The 18,660-nt window shown below is 43.9% G+C and overlaps 9 protein-coding genes across 9 annotated transcripts; 6 read left to right on the forward strand and 3 right to left on the reverse strand.

Annotated features, from left to right (window-relative positions):
- Nucleotides 1–208: 208 nt before the first annotated feature.
- Nucleotides 209–1,857, forward strand: SJAG_03018 (C-4 methylsterol oxidase). The gene has a single exon (XM_002174151.2). The coding sequence runs from the start codon at nt 515–517 to the stop codon at nt 1,415–1,417; it is 903 nt and encodes a 300-aa protein (XP_002174187.1). The 5' UTR covers nt 209–514; the 3' UTR covers nt 1,418–1,857.
- Nucleotides 1,858–2,506: 649 nt separating this feature from the next.
- SJAG_03019 (hypothetical protein) lies at nt 2,507–3,808 on the forward strand (the record flags this gene model as incomplete). Its single annotated transcript, XM_002174152.1, has 1 exon — nt 2,507–3,808. The coding sequence occupies one exon, from the start codon at nt 2,507–2,509 to the stop codon at nt 3,806–3,808; it is 1,302 nt and encodes a 433-aa protein (XP_002174188.1).
- A 223-nt stretch (nt 3,809–4,031) lies between these two features.
- SJAG_03020 (fungal protein) lies at nt 4,032–4,709 on the forward strand (the record flags this gene model as incomplete). The annotated part of the gene is made up of 3 exons (XM_002174153.1): nt 4,032–4,048; nt 4,114–4,398; nt 4,463–4,709. 3 exons carry the CDS (start codon nt 4,032–4,034, stop codon nt 4,707–4,709), a joined length of 549 nt encoding a protein of 182 aa, XP_002174189.1.
- A 162-nt stretch (nt 4,710–4,871) lies between these two features.
- Nucleotides 4,872–7,161, reverse strand: SJAG_03021 (GTPase activating protein Gyp7; the record flags this gene model as incomplete). Its single annotated transcript, XM_002174154.1, has 2 exons — nt 4,872–5,469; nt 5,543–7,161. 2 exons carry the CDS (start codon nt 7,159–7,161, stop codon nt 4,872–4,874), a joined length of 2,217 nt encoding a protein of 738 aa, XP_002174190.1.
- A 451-nt stretch (nt 7,162–7,612) lies between these two features.
- SJAG_03022 (aspartyl aminopeptidase Aap1) lies at nt 7,613–9,339 on the reverse strand. The gene is made up of 2 exons (XM_002174155.2): nt 8,949–9,339; nt 7,613–8,843 (listed from the first exon to the last, which is right to left on the reverse strand). The coding sequence occupies exons 1-2, from the start codon at nt 9,196–9,198 to the stop codon at nt 7,687–7,689; spliced, it is 1,407 nt and encodes a 468-aa protein (XP_002174191.1). The 5' UTR covers nt 9,199–9,339; the 3' UTR covers nt 7,613–7,686.
- Nucleotides 9,299–12,804, reverse strand: SJAG_03023 (fungal protein). The gene has a single exon (XM_002174156.2). It carries the CDS (start codon nt 12,702–12,704, stop codon nt 9,645–9,647), a length of 3,060 nt encoding a protein of 1,019 aa, XP_002174192.1. The 5' UTR covers nt 12,705–12,804; the 3' UTR covers nt 9,299–9,644.
- A 461-nt stretch (nt 12,805–13,265) lies between these two features.
- SJAG_03024 (C-24(28) sterol reductase Sts1) lies at nt 13,266–15,135 on the forward strand. The gene is made up of 3 exons (XM_002174157.2): nt 13,266–14,294; nt 14,358–14,854; nt 14,935–15,135. Exons 1-3 carry the CDS (start codon nt 13,367–13,369, stop codon nt 14,944–14,946), a joined length of 1,437 nt encoding a protein of 478 aa, XP_002174193.1. The 5' UTR covers nt 13,266–13,366; the 3' UTR covers nt 14,947–15,135.
- Nucleotides 15,136–15,262: 127 nt separating this feature from the next.
- On the forward strand, nt 15,263–16,172 carry SJAG_03025 (actin depolymerizing factor). The gene is made up of 3 exons (XM_002174158.2): nt 15,263–15,359; nt 15,412–15,517; nt 15,618–16,172. Exons 1-3 carry the CDS (start codon nt 15,357–15,359, stop codon nt 15,920–15,922), a joined length of 414 nt encoding a protein of 137 aa, XP_002174194.1. The 5' UTR covers nt 15,263–15,356; the 3' UTR covers nt 15,923–16,172.
- A 169-nt stretch (nt 16,173–16,341) lies between these two features.
- SJAG_03026 (checkpoint clamp complex protein Hus1) lies at nt 16,342–18,160 on the forward strand. The gene is made up of 5 exons (XM_002174159.2): nt 16,342–16,466; nt 16,521–16,629; nt 16,900–16,912; nt 16,963–17,557; nt 17,623–18,160. The coding sequence occupies exons 1-5, from the start codon at nt 16,373–16,375 to the stop codon at nt 17,724–17,726; spliced, it is 915 nt and encodes a 304-aa protein (XP_002174195.2). The 5' UTR covers nt 16,342–16,372; the 3' UTR covers nt 17,727–18,160.
- Nucleotides 18,161–18,660: the final 500 nt, after the last annotated feature.

The following is an 18,660-nucleotide window of genomic DNA, read 5'->3' on the forward strand; positions in this document are numbered from 1 at the left end:
GCACTCAGACCATTTTATAAACTAAATCACGAAAAATACACAAAAACGCAGCATAATTCACATCTAAAACCTATTTTGAATGTGTTTGAAATGATACCGTTTCATCCGTGTATATGCAAAAATGGCGTGAGTTGGAACCTCAGACCATTTTTTTCGCCAAACCGCTCCACCTAATTCCTTATAAAACGCATAGCCCTGTCGCCTAACCCCGTCCCTCTCCACATAACCACCTGTGTAACTTTTTCGCCTCCCGGCACATCTGTGTTTATAATTAGGAGTTTTTGACGACACAATTGTGTTATACTGTGTCGACTTCACTCTATTTCGCCTTTGAACGGTCAATTTTGAACCATTGGCTTTAAAATTGTCGTATCTGTCTATCTGACATCGTGGTTCAGTTCACAATCTGATATCTTGTACTATTTTCTGCATTAACGAACAAACGTTTGTGTTGCTGCGTCTTCTGACTCTCTGTTTTGTATCACAACATTTTTCCTCTTAATTTTCTTCCATTATGAACACTACTACAGAGTTGTATACTGGTATGAGCTTTTCAGCCGTCCGTTCGCTGATCGGCGATCTGCACCCCGAGCTCAATGCTTTTGAAAAGCTTTGGCTTGCTTACTACAAGTGGTTTGGTAACGATGTCGTTGCCACGGGTTTAATGTCTTTCCTTATGCACGAGATCATCTACTTTGGTCGTTGTATCCCCTGGATGATCATTGATGCTATTCCCTACTTCCGTCGCTGGAAAATCCAGCCCAAAAAAGTTCCCAGCATGCTTGAACAATGGCAATGCACCCGTCTTGTACTTCTTTCCCACTTTACCGTAGAGCTTCCTCAGATTTGGTTGTTCGACCCCATGTGTGCTATGTTTGGTCTTTCTACCGCTGTTCCCTTCCCCTCGTGGCAGAAGATTTGCTGGCAGGTCGCCATGTTCTTCGTTTTGGAGGACACTTGGCATTACTGGGCTCATCGTCTCTTCCATTACGGCATCTTCTACCGCTGGATCCACAAGGTCCATCACAAATACAGTGCTCCCTTTGGTCTTTCCGCTGAATACGCCCATCCCGCCGAAATCGTCCTTTTGGGTGCCGGCACTGTTTTTGTCCCTCTCGTCTGGTGCTATTTCACTCACGACTTGCACCTTGTTACCATGTATATTTGGATCACCTGCCGTCTTCTCCAAGCCGTTGACTCTCACTCTGGTTATGACTTCCCCTGGTCCTTGAACAAGTTCCTTCCCTTCTGGGCTGGTGCTGATCACCACGACTATCACCACATGGCTTTCAAGGACAACTTTGCCAGTTCCTTCCGCTGGTGGGATAGAACTCTTCGTACTGACCAGAACTACCACGCCTGGAAGGACCGTCAAACCGCAAAGAAGCTTGAGGCTCAACAAAAGAAGACTAAGTAAGCGGGTGAGAATTACTCTTAAACGCATGTCGAGGCCGGCCATTGAAGCGAGATGTGTCTCGGGCCTATCGTCCCTAAACGCTCTTGGATAATGATGGCTGGTTTTGTATGCACCTGGTCTTCTGCTTTGGCGAGAGCCTGAGCAGAAACACTCTTTTTATTTTATCTGTTCCGCTTCGGGCCTGACGTTTAACCGTTCACTGGCTCGCGGCCTGGCTGTTTTACCCCCTATACAAACACACACACACATACACACACCTGTACTTCTATACTGTTTTGTACCAGATTTGTTCGTCAGCTGTGAGTTGATGGAAACACTTTGTTTTTGGGCTGTCATTTGGCTACCTTATGGTCACCAATGCTGGTCATTGTATCTCTTTTCTCCTGCTTGTATTTTACTTGACGTAAATATATGAAAGTTCATTATCTAGTTGTAAATAATCGGGCGGCGAGTAAGGTGGCGGTCGGTCGGAGTGGTATATTGTCGCATTTGCGCGGTCTTGTTTGTCGCTGTCGCCAATTAATTCCGGTCTAACAGTAAATGGCCAGTGGTATTTCATTGCTAAGGACCCTGGGTAGGGTCCTTGTACTTCAGTATCCTGGTTTGACTGCTGAGCATCCCTGCCACGCTGTTTAATGTCTCGCTCTTACGACGACTCTGCCCCCTACGTCATACCTCGGGGTCCGGATACCTTAATCTTGTTCTCCAGCAGCCGCAATCCTCCCCAGATCCATTCACTCTGCTCTTTGCATTTTTTGTCTATTCCTAACAGTAAGCAGAATTTGAATTGCTTTTTCCCTCCAAATTGCTTCTAATTTGCTCTTCCTTTTTTTTCAATTTCCAATTTGCGATTTTGACCTTCTTTTTTGCTTTCTTAATATGATTCTGAACTAAATTACAGCTTCTACCGGCTTTAAACTCTGTTCAAGTATTTGTTCTTCATTATACACACCACAATTATCACCAAATTCCAAGGTCCTTATCTCTCTCAACCGAATCACCTATACAGAAACTCTTTTTCTCTTCTTCTCTTTTTTTCTTTTCTCTCTCTCTCTCTCTCTCTCGTTCACATTTGAATTTTACACCATTATGAGCAATTCGTCTGCAAACGATTCATCCACCATTTCTATGACTGAACAGTCGAGTCCTGTGTCGTCGGCAATTTCAGAAACTCGACATTCAAGAACAAATTCAAGTGCCCCAAAGATTGAAACGTTCAATGTCTTGGTTTTGGGAAACTTAAAGGCGAAGAAAAGCCTTGTGAAGCGTGTGTTTGGCGTCAAGTATCTTCGAAAGAAATCTGGAAGCTCTGACACTTCGTTGTCGAATTTTCTCTGCTCTCCTCAAAACAAGCTATTCCTAGCCTTCTGTTCTTCCCTAAACAAACAATCACTTGAATCTATCCACGAGTTTCTGAAAAAAGAGCCTTCGGTTTCACGCCCTGTCATTCATTGCATTTGGTACCAAGTTGATGCGCGAAACACCTCACCCGAGGAATTGAGGATGCTTCAGGAATTGACAGTCTACGATATCCCAATTATTTCTATCTTATACAATCTGGAGGATTTGATTGCCGATTGCTCGAAAAGCGTAAATGACAACTCAAGTGACGCCACCGTTGTTAGCGATTCAAAGACAGAGCTGTCCTCTTCCGTTCAAGCATGTGCGCACATTCACGCGCTCTCGAAAATATCTAGTCCAGCTCATAGGACAGAATTGGTATTTACTACGTGTCATCTGCTGGATGATGCAGAATACCTCTTGTTCGTCAGCGCGCAGCGCGAAAACGCCGAGGCAAAATTCTTCGCCAGTATTCTAGCGGGACTTTCACGGACAAACATTGCTACCATTGGTAGCTCCCACCCGTTTCCCATCCCACTCTCAAGCTTCTTGTCCAACACAATTGCTGCGCGTTTAATTGTAAATGATATTATACGTATATGGAACCTTGATGATGCATTCAATGTATGTTCCAAACACATATCTTCGTGGAATAAGAATCCCTCTGAAATTATCCACATGTTAGGATCGGCGCTTTTAACCTCTGTATTTATGCCCTTGCATCTTATTAAGGGTATTTGGGAGGCTCCATTAGCCGTGAAGGCAATGATTGTATGCACGGCTGACGCCTGCTTGCCTCTTGAACGCATGCATTACTACTGTCTCTCTGGAGGCGTCCTCACCGAGGAAACTGTTATGGCTTTTGTTCAGCATTACGACAAAGCAGTTGGATGTCGCCTCCGTGAATATCTTTCTGACACCACAGAATTCAATGCCATCACTTCCTTTTCCCAAGACGTGATCTATAGCGAGGCTTCTCGTGTCATTAAGCGTTTCCGTTACCTACCCCGTGCCAAACACGAAGAACTAGAAGTTCCTCTCATGAGATAGACCCAACGGAAATACTCAAAGTCGGGTTCACTTTCTTTAAACAAAACTACTGATTTATCAAATCTATCTTAACACAGCAAATTTGCATGCGCAGTATTCCTATTACTGCATTCTTTACTGCTCAACTTCCTTTCTATTTCCAAGCTTTTTAACTGAGTGCCAACCGTTCACCACCAAATCGCAAAAAAACTAGAAGAAAAACGCTTGGTCATTGGCAAGGACCATGGAGTATGGTCAAGTGTATGTGGTTATTTAAACATTGAAGCCTCTTGTCGTCGTTTTCCGTCAATTTCTAATGAATTAAGTGTTTCGAGAAAGAGTCTTGCAGATGAAGAGGAAACAGTAGATGAAGTTCCGGACGACGCATTGGCTCTTCTTTCCCAGTCCATTGCTGGCAGAATTTCCCTAGACGGACTGCAAACAGTGCCACTGGTTACTGAAGAGAAGGAAGGGGCAGAAACCGAAGAGCAAGTCGTTACTGAAGAAAGCAATTTAGCGTTTAGCTTGTTCTCCGATGTCCACCAAGTTTCTCTGGAAGAGAAAGAAGAGGTTATAAAACAGGAGCGACCCCTTTCCTATTATATGGTCGAGTATGTTTGCAGTACTTCGTTAAAGAAAAGAGTCATTAGCTATAAATTACTAACTGCGTTGAAGAGACAATGAAGAGAGAAGAGAACGGCTAAAGCAATCATTACTGACGTATGAACAAATAATGGAGTTTAGCAACGAACCATGGGTATGGTATTTGTCTACAAAAGTACACAGTGTATCATCTAACAGATCCATTATAGCCTGCGTGTCAAAAACCACACAAGGTTATTCATATCAAACTGGAGGAGAAAAAGAAAAAACGCTGGAGACCAAGCAAGAAACGAAGAATTCGTATGAAGATTATTCGTGAGCAAAAGGAACGTCAAGCGCTTCAAAGGAAGCGCTTTCCTCAATCGAGACGAGGAAGAGGAAAGCCCAGGTTTTCTAGGGCGGGAAGAGCGTAAACGAAAATGTCATAACAACGGTCATAGTGATTTGCGACATGTCATAAGATAAAAAAAGGTAATGGACATTATTCTTCACTGTAGTCCACGGGTTCAGTACCCAACAAGCTTCTCAAGTACTTCGTCACCTCCTGTGGCTCTGGTTTGTCCTCTGCTTTAGAAGTGGACGATGCCTTGTCTTCTTGTTCCTTTTCCGAATTGCGGCGATCAATCATTTCAACCTTGCTTCGGAAACGGTAGAAAAGTTGCTCTGCACACTCGAGGGTTGGATCAAGGGAAATATGCATTCCAAGATCGTTAAAGTACTTGAGCACCTCATCAAACGCGTGCGTTTGACTGAGAATCACTTCCCGGTGTCTTTCCATAATTGCCATTGCAACGAAAATATGGAATTGGTAAGAAAGGAAGTTCGTAAAAAGCACGTCCCAAAGCTGCAAAAGCTGAGTCCAATCGAATTCGCGCTTGAAATAAATCAAAAGCATACGGAAGAAGCAGAACAGGTTGGCCGAATCTGTCTTCTCTAAATGATTATAGAGAATAGGATCCATGAATTTTATCAATTGGCGAAGCGTCTCCAATTGTCTACGCATACCCTTTTGATCACGACGGAAGTTGTAGCACATTCGCTTCATAAGACCAACCATTCCCCAGAACGCCATAGAATCACTGTTTAAAATAACGTAAATGGGGGCCAACAGGGTCAGACATGCCCTGGACGTATCCCATATCCTTGTCGTACTCGTTGTATGTCAAAAGAATATCTTTCAACATTTCCATATGCAAGTTTGTTCCTGTAAACGTAGATTGGGGATCCGGATGGGGAAGATTCTCCTCAGCAAAGTATTCGTGTTGACGGTCTGTCCGGTGGACGTCCTTTTCAATACGATGCTTTTGCTCCAAGAAGAAGGCATCGTTCATTTGTCGATCGAGATCGTTATACCATGCCTCCTTCAAACGGCGGTATTCACTACGCAATTGTCGGTCAATCTGTACTCGTTCTTCAGCGGTCGAAGTCCATGGGTATATTTCAAGCAAAAAGGGCCAGACCTCCCCACGGATGTCTGGCTCAATACTGCCGTGGAAAATGATGGAAAGGCATTCCTTTTGCGTACGCACAAATCTACCCTCAGCGTCAAACATTTCGGACCACTGAGCTTTCGTGAGTGGTTTGCCACGCTTTGCGTGAGGTGCAAGTGTGTCAAGTGTAATGAGTTCAAAAGAACCAACAGCAGAGGGCTCTTCATTCGTTGTTTCCGTGATTATTTGCCCGTTGCTATCCCTCTTAGAGTTCATGCTTTCTGCCTGTTCGGCGACTTGTTCTGCCCAGTGAGCCAGGAATAAACGAGCTGGGTCATATTCTTCTGCAAGACGCTTTACCCGGTTGGAAGAAAGCATCAGCTGTGTTTCCTTTGGCAAGTGGGGAACAATCGACTTGGCAATGGGATGATCCAATGCTTGATCAAGCTTTTCCCTGCCATAAAGCGTAACCTTGCTAAACTTGGAGAAGACATTCCAACCAAACTTGGCAAACAAATTTTGCATTGGCTGGACGAGGGCTTCTCTTGTTTCAGGAGAAATGCTGACAGAAGGTGTAGGAGGAATGTTGACAGAAGGCGTGGGAGGAATGTAAGGAGCGGCAAAGGAAGAGGTGTCGGGGACAGAAGACATAAGAGCTCTTGAGGAAATTATATCTTCACTGGTTGGATTGATAAGGAAAAGTTGGGATGAGCCATTTGCACGAACCACATGAGCATAACGCTTTAGGAACATGAGAAAATGAGCACCTCCCCAAAAAACGTCTCCACTTTCATCAAAAGGATCAAATTGGCTTTTTCGTTGCGCCTTCTCCTGTTCAATTGTACTACGACATTCGTCATCATGGAAATACAATGGAGGCACAAGGTCCTGCTCATTTCGTAAATTGATAATAATTCGTCCATAGCTCCAATTGTACTTTGGAGGACAGAATAAAATCGAATAGACATCGCTCAATCGGACACTAAAGGCATAATCCAAACGGGAAGGCAGGCTTACAGCCGCCATCGTGTTTACACCAGACTCTGCATCTCTGTAAGCGTTGAGAGCCTCGGGATGAAGTCTAAAAAAGTCCTCCGGAATCCAAGAAAGCAGAAAATGATTTCCAGCTCGTCCGCTGTAATCACCAACAGAAATTTGGGAAAGTGAAAGGTAGCCAGGAATATTCTTTTTCGATGTCGTAGAGGAAGGATGAACGTACACTTTGCTCTTCGTAAACAGTAGCATTCCGCTAGAAGTTGGTATATTTACGTCTATCGTGTCTCCGTCAACCTCAGTCATTTCGGGAACACTCAGCGATCTGAGTTCATGGATTTCATTCATTGTATCGTATGGTCGTTTAAAACATCAAAAAACACAGAATTTATTGGTAAAACGTTCAAAATTAACGTTCAATTTGTTGCTGGTAGTGGCTAGGACTTGCTCGAAAGCCGGATGTCACTAGAATAAGCTCGGCCTAGATAAGATATGAACGTGTGATTTTGAATAAATATGCGAAAGATGTGAAAGTTTAAATAATAGTTTAGATATAAGATAGTAAAGCGAAAAAAGAAAAACTGTTGGACCTGGCAGTTTCCGTAAATGTAAATCAGTACGTTTTTAAACGACTATGTTTACGTGTAAATTTTGTTTCTTTTTAAATAATGGGTTCGGCAGATTTTAGAAATTCTGGATATGCCGAGTCTTTTTCGTGAAATCTCATATCTAAGCGATAACTTTATTTACATTAATGAAACAAAACAGGATTGACAGAACTTTCAGAAACATTTGCAAGATACAGTTCACAACAATCAACCAGTCATTCCGTTTACTATACAGAATAATTCATATCATTACCAGACGTTTATTTTAATCAATGATAATCTTGGGACTAAGAGTAGAGTAAGAAGAAAGGAATTTAGAGAACAAAAGAACAGCGTACTCAAAGTCCGTTGTACCACACATTTCTCTGCACGAATGCATTGAAAGCATGGGGTTTCCGAGATCAAGCGTGCGAATTCCAGTCATTGCAGCGAGTTTGGGTCCGATGGTACTGCCACAAGGAGAATCATTTCGAACACAGAACGATTGCACTGGCACCTTCGCAAGCTCAGCAACCTTTTTCAGAAGTACGATGCCAGCAGAGTTAGTGGTGTAACGCTGGTTTGCATTGATCTTAAGAACCGTACCTTCGTTCAACTTAGGCGTGTTTTGGGATTCGTAACGTCCCATGTAGTTAGGATGAATAGCGTGTGCCATATCAGCCGAAACCAGAAAACTTCGAGCCATAGCTTGTGCGAACGTTTGAGGGTTGTACATCTCAAGTGCGCTTAAACGTTCAAGCACGCTCTGGATGAAATTACTTTCGGCACCTTGAGCAGACACAGAGCCAATTTCCTCGTGGTCGAAGGATGCAACCATGCGAATACTGGTTTCATCCTCAGTATTCTCTGACATCGAGTGAGTCAATGCCTGAGAGGCACAGAAAGTCATGCCGAGATTGTCGAGACGCGGAGAGAAGACAAACTCCTCATGAAGGCCGCCAAGTTTGGCCTTCTCGGCATCGCCCAAAATGAGCTCGAAGTCCAAGATACGATTGACCTGGTTGTCACCGAGACCAAGTTCTTGGACAAGCAGAGCGAGCAAGGCAGGGTGATGCATGTCCTCTTCCTCTGCTGAAACAGCTTCGTTTAATTGATTCTCAAGACCAAGGATAGGCACAAATTCAGTTTCCATGTTGAAAGAAAACGAACTGTTTGCGCTGGGATCCAAATGAATGGCAAGAGTGGGAATACGGAGCAGAGGTCTGTCAATGTGAACCAAATGCTGCTTAACGGTACCATCCTCTTCCTCTACTAGCACACGTCCAGCCAAAGACAAGTCTCTATCGAACCAAGTATGCCAGATACCGCCTCCATACTTCTCCACACCAACCTGAAGGAATCCTGCTGCTGATTTCTTCGACTTTGGTTTGAGTCTCAATGTAGGAGAATCTGTATGTGTTCCAACGATGGCAAAACCGTTTCCTATGTATGTTAGAAAGCGCTAAAACAAATAAATCACGCAAGTTACTAAGAAGACATGACCTTCCTCTATGCAAACCTGATCGTGATTTTATAATATTCACTTACCAGGCTGGAAATGTTTTCCAACGGAAAAAGCAATAATACTGGAACGGTTTCTTGTGACAAAATATGAGTTTCCGGGCTTTACCACAGTCTTCCAATCATCCAGTTCGTTCAAAGCTTGGAAGCCGTGCTTAGAGTAATGTTTTATGAGATTATCAACAACATGGTACGGCGTTGGACTAGCATTTACGAATTGCAGGAAGGAGTTTGCACAGGCCTTTGCGTTAGGCTTAATTTGTCCACGAAGAATCATTGAAAGGAACAGTGTGTATACAGAAAAAAGGATTTAGTCGTTACTGGAGTGCGTCGAAGATAAGCACTGGGTGAACAAACAACACATATCTAAAGCCTTGAAAAGATAAGAAACAGTTATTGTCGGCCTCGTAAAACGTTAAGGATAACAAAGTTGTAATTATTATTTAAAGAAACTAAACTTCGAGCACAGTTGAAACATAAATCATCGCTGCAACATCATTGTCGACAAGCGTCTTCCTAGATTTAGACTTTTATTCTACGGCAATTATTCTGTAACGAGAATAACGTTAAGAAATAATCTATATGTATATTGTACTTCAACAACGATAAAAAGTCGTCAAAGGGATGCCCGAGGCGGGCGGGTAAAATACATTGTTGAAGTAGCAAGAAGACCCATTCCACTCCCTTACGGAGAAGAAACGTGCATCACGGATGCCGGTTTGTTCAAAGGCGACCAAGTCCTAAACTAGCCATTTTGCTTTCAAGCGTTTTCAACAAAATATCCAAACGTCTCTTAGACACGGGATCGAGAGAGGAAGAGCGCTTTTCCAACACAGCCTTCGTGTGTGTGAGCACGGGAACGATAACGTTGCTCAATTGCGGATCAGCTACATCAAGTTGCACAACGGCTCTCACCATAAACTCAAGCGACTTTCGCACATGTTCAGCATCGTTGAGCTCGAGAGTTGAAAGGTGGTAAAGGAAAGTAAGCAAAGCGATGTTTGAGCAATTGTTCACTAACTCGTCCGTAGGACATGTGCACATAAGTGCAAAACCAGACTCTGTGGGATTTTGGCACCATTGCGCGACACAGTTCTCAAACGCACCCTTGGCCAACATATCCTTCAGAACAGAAGTCTCATCATTACTTGCCTGGCCAAGGGGTGCAGCTGAGATGGAAGCATCAGCAGCATCATCAACATTTACAGAACTTGTGTCCTGCTGTTGTTGTTGTTGTTGTTGTTGTTCATTGGTTTCGACGGCAGCTTGCTTTTCTGCAACTTGAGAAATCTGTTGCTTTATTAATTCGTATTGGTCATTCAAGCTGTCCACCTTTGTGGTTAAGGATTGCAACTCAGAAGACGTTTCTTGATGTTGCTTCTTTTCATTCTCGTAGTCCTTGGTAATCACTTCAAGTGCTTTGGTAAGCTGTTCGATGCGAGTGTTTTGTTTCATACGCTCTTCGGAAAAGCCCACTTCCAAAGCTTCAAAACGAGCTGTAAACGTTTCTTGTAACTCTTTCAAGGGTTTTTTCATAGCTTCGGAAACCGATTTTTGGATGTCAGCAAACACGACAGACTTAAGGGCATCATTCACCACATCCTCCAAAATCTTGCCAGTGTTCTTCGTTAACGTCTCGGAAACAGCCTCAATGATGGCCTCCGTGTTCTTTTCATTCAGCATCTTATACTCAAGAAGCTGCTTGCTTAAGTCGTTGTACTGTGTGTTCAAACTGGTTTCCATCTTTCTGGAAACAGCGTCCACGGATGCCTTAATCTTGTCAAGTTCATCCAAACGTTGTCTGAAAGCTTCCATAGAAGCAGCTGTAGTCTGCTTGGCTACATTTTGTGCTACCTCTTGGTCCTTCTTCTTCTTTTCTGCGCTACGAGCACGCTTCTCTTTGCGCTTCTCCGAGGGCTCTGACTTGGGAGTAGCCGTACCAGAAGAAAGTGTATCCTTGCTTGACTTGCTTGTGAAGTCGGTAATTAGTGAGCCTGGAACGGCAATTGGGGAGACAAACTCTGGTTTGATAGCAACAGCGGTAGCATTTATGAGATCACTTTTGTCAACTGTATAATAGTCATAACCACGTATGTGAGCCAAAAGCAAGCAGATTTTGCTGGCGTCCGGAATAACCTCAGCGGGAACCATATTAATAAAACGGTACTTTGGTTCAAACGTTTTTTGCAAGAAGCGTGTAAAGAGAGCAGTCTTTGTGGGCTTCTTCTGACCAGCTACCAGTTTGCGAACCAATTCCTCCGTCGAAGTTGCTTCGTCTTCCGACTCAGTGACGACGGGTTCTTCTAATTGCAGTAGAAACATTGAGTTAAGTGTACCGTTACCAATCACCAAAAAATTCGTGTTAGCATATACAGCCAACTGTGATGAAAATGAGATAGGCTCCTCGGCCTTTTGGTAAGGGAAAACGAATTCCTGCACGACGGCGCCCTGTGCAATGTTAAGCAACTGGACACGTCGGTTCATATCGTAACCCACGATAATGTAATGGTCAAAAGTCTGACCAGGTGCACTGATGAACTGGATGCATTTGGGCTTTTCGGAACACTCAGTTGAAATAACAGCAATAGGCTGAACCTCGTTTGGGCTGGGACGTTCAGCTGGAGAGGAAGGCAGAGACTGAGGAACGGCATAAAGCTTAACGAGCGAGTCTTTGTCGACAGTTGCGAAAACGGTTCCATCGTGAGAAAAGGCGTATTCTTTCGCGCTAATTCCCGTGTCAATGACATAGCATGGAAGACCGTCGGAGCCCAGGTTTGAGCGCTCCAAGTAGATTTGTGAGGGCAAAAGCAATTGAAGATCAAAGAAGTAAATGTTCTTCGCCAGAGCGACCGCGAAACGGTTCGAAGAACCAGGCAACCAATGGCAACGCGATTTAATTGCATTCAGAGGAGACACGGCGGCACCGAGCTGGAACACGACATCATAGGTCTTCTTCTCGAAGTTTATTCTCCACACAACTACACGGCCTTCAGTGTCTACAGCCAGAAGCGTGTTTGTGACAGCGGGATCCTCACCCCACGCGACAAAAATGAACTTGCAGCGTGTGCTGTGTCGGAGAAGAATAGTTTTTGCCGTGGCCTTTTCCAGCACACGGATTTCAGGGTCATTAGCCAAAGCGTAAGCAATGTACTTGCTGTTGGCGTGAATCAATTGAGAGTCTTGGGCATCATATTTCCGAGAGATACGTGCGATACCAAAGCGCTGTTCAGCACTGAAAGCTGATCCGGCGACGTTAGAATCGGTAATCGTCGTTCTCTTGGCAGGTTCGTTAGGGAATTCATAGACAACACTATTGCTGGCTACAGGAGCACCTTCTTCCAAGTGTGAGTATTTACTGACCGTTGACGAGGACAGTGGCTCAGAAGAAGCAGAAAGTGAAGTGACTGATTCCGCCTTTTGAGAGATATCGAGAGAGGCGATTCCCTTCTCCACCTGGTCTAGCCGAAGATATCCTTTCGAATTCGGCTCCGAACCCAGTTTCAGGGAAGACGTACTGAAATCGCCCTTCAGCTGTTGCAAGAGAAACGCTGATGGGTTTGCATGAAGAGCAGAAGTGGAAGCAGCACCCTCAGACGACACATCAGAGTTCACTCCACGCGTCTCACTCTTTTGACTACCACTATGATTACTTGCTCCGTCGTTCAATGCCGACAACAAAGCTTTACGAGTAGCAGCCGGATTAAATTCCTGGCTGCTGGCCTGAGACGTTAATCGTTCATTCAAGCCTGAATTCAGTAAATTAAAAAGATCTTTTCCGCTCATTTTCCGTAAGTAAACGTCAATACAAAGAGTCAATAAAACCGTTGACTTGGACGAGTTCTACCGGGTATCAACGTACGCAGTACGTTTGGTTAGAGGGAGGTGGTTGGAATGGCCTGAAGCCGAAAGTGGCCGGTATCACGTGCTAGTGTATTTTGGTTAAGGTTTAGGTGGAGCGAATCGGAGCGGTTACGGAGTCGGGATAAGAGAGGACAAAGAAGGCGCGCCTGGACGGAGAAAAAGCAAGTACGATTTGTGCCACGATTTTTTTCGTTTTTAATTTCGTTTTATACGTTTGCCTTTTTGGATCCCGATCAAGTTCGAAAGCTTTTTTGCTCTATCTTATCTAAGCGAAACTTTATTTTATAGTTTGCGACATAATCGCATGTCGCTCAAAGACAAGAAATATCAACAATGCTGGGCATTTGTTTGTGAATTTGTCAATACACACCGCCCTATGACGTTCCTGTACTCTCGTTTTCTTGTCCTAAGACTCTGGTTCTTTATTCGCTCGCTACGAGTTCTTCTTCTCACACACCCCCACGCATCCCACATCCGTTCCGTTGGAACAAACCACTGGCAGCTCTTACCGGGTACCAAAACTATACAAAAAAGGGTACTTTGTTCCACGATTCGTGGTTCTGTATTTGTAGATTTATAACGAAATGACAGGTGAAGGTAGTTCGATTGCTGAAAAGCAATCAGCAGCAGAAAAAGTGGGGACGAGTGAATTAAAGTCAAATGCAAAACGCGTCGTTGCCTCTGGAAAGCGTGAATTTGGAGGCGCCAAGGGCGCCATTGCGCTGATGCTGGGTAGTCCAGCTGTCATGTACTATTTGTGGATCTGTCAGGCTTATAACGATGGACAAATCCTGCTGCCGAAATCTCTTAATGCGTCCGGACTGTCGGATTTTTTCAGGTTCTGCGGTCAATGCATCTACGAAGGTGCTTATCCTACTCGTCAGGCTTGGACCATCTTCCTCACGTTCTTCTTCGTCCAAATGCTGTTCTATGTCACACTTCCAGGTCTCCGTACCAGGGGTCTCCCATTAAAACACCGTAACAACCAGAGTCTCCCCTATCTCTGTAATGCAGTGTGGTCCTTTTACACGTCTATTGCAATTATGACTGTTCTTCATGTTTCCAACATCTTCCGAATTACGACACTTCTCGACATATTCGGTTCGTTGATGACAGTCGCCATTTGTACCGCGTTCGTTACCACCTTCGTCATCTACGCTGGAATAATTGTTTTCCGCGGAAAGCTGTTTGACACTCCTCATCGCCTGTCGGGCAATGTCATTTACGACATGTTCATGGGTGCCGGTCTCAATCCTCGCATCGGTCGTATGCTGGACTTGAAGATGTTCTTTGAAGTCCGTATCCCCTGGTTCACTTTGTTCTTCTTGTCCATCTCCGCTGCTGTTCGTCAGTACGAGAGATATGGTTACGTTTCTCCCCAGGTTGCCTTTGTCTGTTTGGCTCACTATTTGTATGCCAATGCTTGTGCTAAGGGTGAAGAGCTTATTGTCCCTACTTGGGACATGGCGTATGAGAAATTCGGTTTTATGCTGATTTTCTGGAATATGGCCGGTATGTTATACAAACAAGAGTCATCGCTCTTTCAGGGACCTTTAAACTAACGACTCCATTTAGGCGTACCCTACACTTACTGTCACTGTACTCTGTACCTTGCTGCCCGCAACCCTGCTGTCTACAAGTGGTCCACGGAATACAACGTTTTTCTTTACACCCTTCTGCTCTGCAGTTACTACGTTTTCGATACTTGCAACAGTCAAAAGAATCGTTTCCGCCAGCAGATTTATGGTCAATACAAGCCGCGTAAAACATTCCCTCAGCTTCCCTGGCAGCTCATTAAAAACCCGACCTTTATTCGTTGTGCCAACGGTGGTACTCTCCTTACTTCTGGTTGGTATCGTTATGCTCGCAAAATTCACTACACGGCCGACTTCTTCCAGTCTCTGTCTTGGGCTCTAATCACCGGCTTCGGCTCACCCTTGCCCTATTTTTACCCCTGTTTTTTCTTCGTCGTTCTTGTCCACCGTGTAACTCGTGATGTGAAGAAATGTAAAGTTAAATATGGTGCCGACTTTGATGAATATTGCCGTATTTGTCCCTACTTGTTTATTCCTGTACGTTTTTATGGAGCAACCGTATCACAAAAACGGTTGTTTTTCTCGCTCCAGCTCCCGCATCTTACTAACTCTCACAGTATATTTTCTAAATGTGCACAGCTACTGCTTCTGCCACTGGCGATGATGCATGTCATTCGCTAGTAGGCAATGCTGTTTGTCTCTGCTCTCCTACTACTATTAAAATTGTATTCTAAGTTCTCGCGGTGCGCGTCTACCGTTTCCGTAATGGCATTTATGTCTTCAATGAATATCTTGTTCTGTTCCTTAGTAAACCCCCACTCTCTTGCCCACCCCCACATGCTCCTCAACGCCCCCGCAGTTTCTCCCGCTTTTCTCCGCGGACGACGTCATTGCCGCTCGGCTCTATTGGTACCCTTACCCTGACACCTTTTAGGCTGCACTACCCTTACTTAGAGGATAAAGCAGTCGGCGGGCTGGCTGTGCACGTAACCAGTGCCAACTACACCTCGGCTCATTATCCAAAAGTTTTCTATATAAAATGGTGCGTTTGAAGATGAAATGAAAGCTTACACGTACTAACAAATCGTGTGTAGTCTCTGTCTGGCGTCAAAGTCGCTCCCGAATGTTTGGAGGCTTTCCAAGAGCTCAAGTTGGGCAAGAGCGTTCGTTATGTTGTTTTCAAGATGAATGACACGAAGAGTAAGTGTTCGACGAGTGCAGCAGCTACCGTTCCGTCTTGGTGAACGGTTCTATGCGTTAATTTTTCCGTGAACACGTTTACTAACCACTGGGTGTGTAGCCGAAATTGTTGTCGAGAAAAAGAACACTGACAAGGACTACGATACTTTCTTGGGTGAGCTCCCCGAGAAGGACTGCCGTTATGCCATTTATGACTTTGAATACAACCTTGGTGAGGGTGTGAGAAACAAGATTTGCTTCATCACTTGGGCTCCTGATGTTGCCCCCATTAAGTCTAAGATGGTTTACGCCTCCTCCAAGGATACCATCCGTCGCGCTCTCACTGGTGTCGGCAGCGACATTCAAGCCACTGACTTCTCCGAGGTCTCCTACGAATCCGTTCTCGAGAAGGTTACTCGTAAGTAAGCTGTGATATGAGTTGCCAGTCTTGATCTGGAGTATGCTCCGTGGACTTACGCGTTTAACGTTTTGATATGGTTCATTCTGGTGTTGTATTGGCGTATCATTCGCTTCTGAAGACATGAAATGCATGAAGCAAGTTTTGCAGATTTGTCGGCAACGGCGCGTTGAAGATGTGGGTTAAAGTTTGCGGGGCGCGGTTGAAGGGAATGTGATTGGCCTGTGGGGACGGCTGCGACAAACCTTAATTATGACGAGAGAGAGAGAGAGGTGAGTGAGTAGACGTAGCGTTCCAGTGGGGCCTTGGTCATATGCAGGACTGGATACAATGTTGACGTTGGTCCTCCGTTAATGACCTGTCGCTGGTCGCTCGGTATAAACACGTGCAATACCTTAATGCAAATAGAGTTCGGTTATTCTTCGCATGAAAACTCACCACCAAAATGAGTACCGTGAATGAGTTGTGCAGGGTTTCTACAGTCTTTGGCTTGTTTCTTCTCGGGTCCCATGCGGTTTAAAACAAGGATCAGCAACCTGCCAACCCTTTCGCGTATGTCACACCAACTACGAAGTCTATTTTGAACGAGAACTAACAGATTTTTAGGGTTAGCTCAGTCATTGGACAGAATTGGCAAGTTCTGTTGGATCCGATTGATGCCGGAAACTGTGAATTTTGTTGTCATTCCGGAATTCAAAACAACACAAGTTTGGGCGTAAGTATTGGCGAAAGAAGTTTTGGTGTTCAGCGTGAATAGGAGCGGAACACAAATGGCAAAAGGCGCTGATAATGTAACTGTATCAAAAGCGGAATGCCGTGTGGATACTGTATGCGTCTATTTAAAACGCTACACTATTTGGACTCGACAAAAGATGTGTCTGGGGTAGTGTCTTGGGATTACCACATAGCATTTCACTCATCTTCTATTCGTGTGTTTCGCTGTTCACCAGAAAGCTTCCTTTTAAACTCATTTTAACATTATCAGTGTAGTGGAGATTGTACGTCTATTCGTCTCACCGTCCTCCCTATTAACCATATGCATATATAGGAAACGGTGTTTGAGGACTATATTGTACAAAGTAATGCAGAAAACGTTATCAATCTTGAGGTTCCCACAGCCAATTTGTACAAGGCTCTCCGTTCTGCGACAAATGCTGCACACGCTACACTTCGACTGACGAAACAGAACAACCAAGCCATCCTTTCCCTTTCCACGACTTGGAGTGGTCGGGCTTTTGGCTCAAATATTGTCACACATAACATTGCAGTCAAGGTCTTGTCACATAACTACGTTTCGCTAGTTAAGGAACCGACTGTTCCTGAGCCTAACTGTCATATTTTTTTGCCGCCTCTGAATGTGATGAAAGCTGTGGTTGACCGTTATCGATCCATGTCGGATCGCATAATATTTTCCGCAAACATGGCCGGAGAACTTGAGTTGGCTATTTGTACGCCGGCTGCAAAGATCAAAACTCGCTGGAGCAATTTACAGAACCCTGAGCTGGATCCTAGCCAGGTACAAGATGTCTCGCAACATCCTTCACAAATGCGTGAGCCGCATGAGTTTGTTGAGATGCGTTTGGACTCGCGCGAGTTTTCAAACATTCTTTTGGTTTCTAATGTTTCTCGAAAAGTTATAGCTTGTACGTCTTGATTAAACAGCACTCGTCCCGTTGCCAAAAAAAAATTTGAAACTAATTATGTTTAGGTTTATGTGAAGGCCATGCACTTGTCTTGTATGTCTACATTACTGACCCTGAAGATGAACACACAGCAGTGTTGACGTACTATATGAGTACGTTTCTTGACTGAATTATATTTTACAATAACCTCTCCTGTGATGATTTTGAGTTGAGTTAAATTGGGTGTTTGCAATGATTGTTCGTTTATAGAACAAAGTTATAAATGCTTCCAAAAAAAAAAGGGCAGATTTCCTGCAGTATACTTACAACATTTTTCAGCTGATGTTTTCATTTCTTGCAGTTAGCCTCTCATTCTTTCAACTCGCTATCAGTCATAAAAGCATCTCTCCTTTTACTGTCGCTTCCCCTTGTCCGTCCTCTTTGTCTATTTTTTACCTTTCCGTCGTTTGCATTGCAGTTTTACTAGGCATCTATCTATAACGGTTACCATATTTGTAAATAACTCATAGATTGAATATAGAACCATCTTTGGTAAGAATTGGCGATAAGAATATGGAGCACATTGTATATTTTGCATTGAATCTGCGAGGGCTTACATAGGGCTTATATACTCAGCGGACTTGTGTTTGCAATAAACATTATTTTATGATATTAGCTTGGTAAAGATAATTCATTTTCTTATTCATTAACAAAAAAGGAATAGATCTATCTTAAAATAAATTGTAACTGTTCAATACACTACGATCATTGGACTCTTTACAAACGTATTTCTGCATGCATTCAAGTGCAACAAGCTCAGAATGAGAAAGGCTTCATGAAAACGAACTTAAAGTATAAGTCAGACCAAGTCGTAACTGTAACACTGCTGAGATATTGTAAAGTATTTCGTACTTTCACCCGATTTGTGAAATCATTAATGTTACCATATATAAAATTATGAACATAAGACACCATTGAGCACTTCCTTACAGGGAATTGCAAAACTCCTTCTAAAGCAAATCTCTAACAACCATTGTAGTTCAAATAGATCACCTTGACTCTTCGTATTATATTCTTGAGTAAAGTAAAATGAAAATGATATTGCTCGAGTTCAGATTATTCAG

The sequence above is a fragment of the Schizosaccharomyces japonicus genome (genome assembly GCF_000149845.2).
Source record: "Schizosaccharomyces japonicus yFS275 unplaced genomic scaffold supercont5.2, whole genome shotgun sequence".
NCBI lineage: Eukaryota > Fungi > Ascomycota > Schizosaccharomycetes > Schizosaccharomycetales > Schizosaccharomycetaceae > Schizosaccharomyces > Schizosaccharomyces japonicus.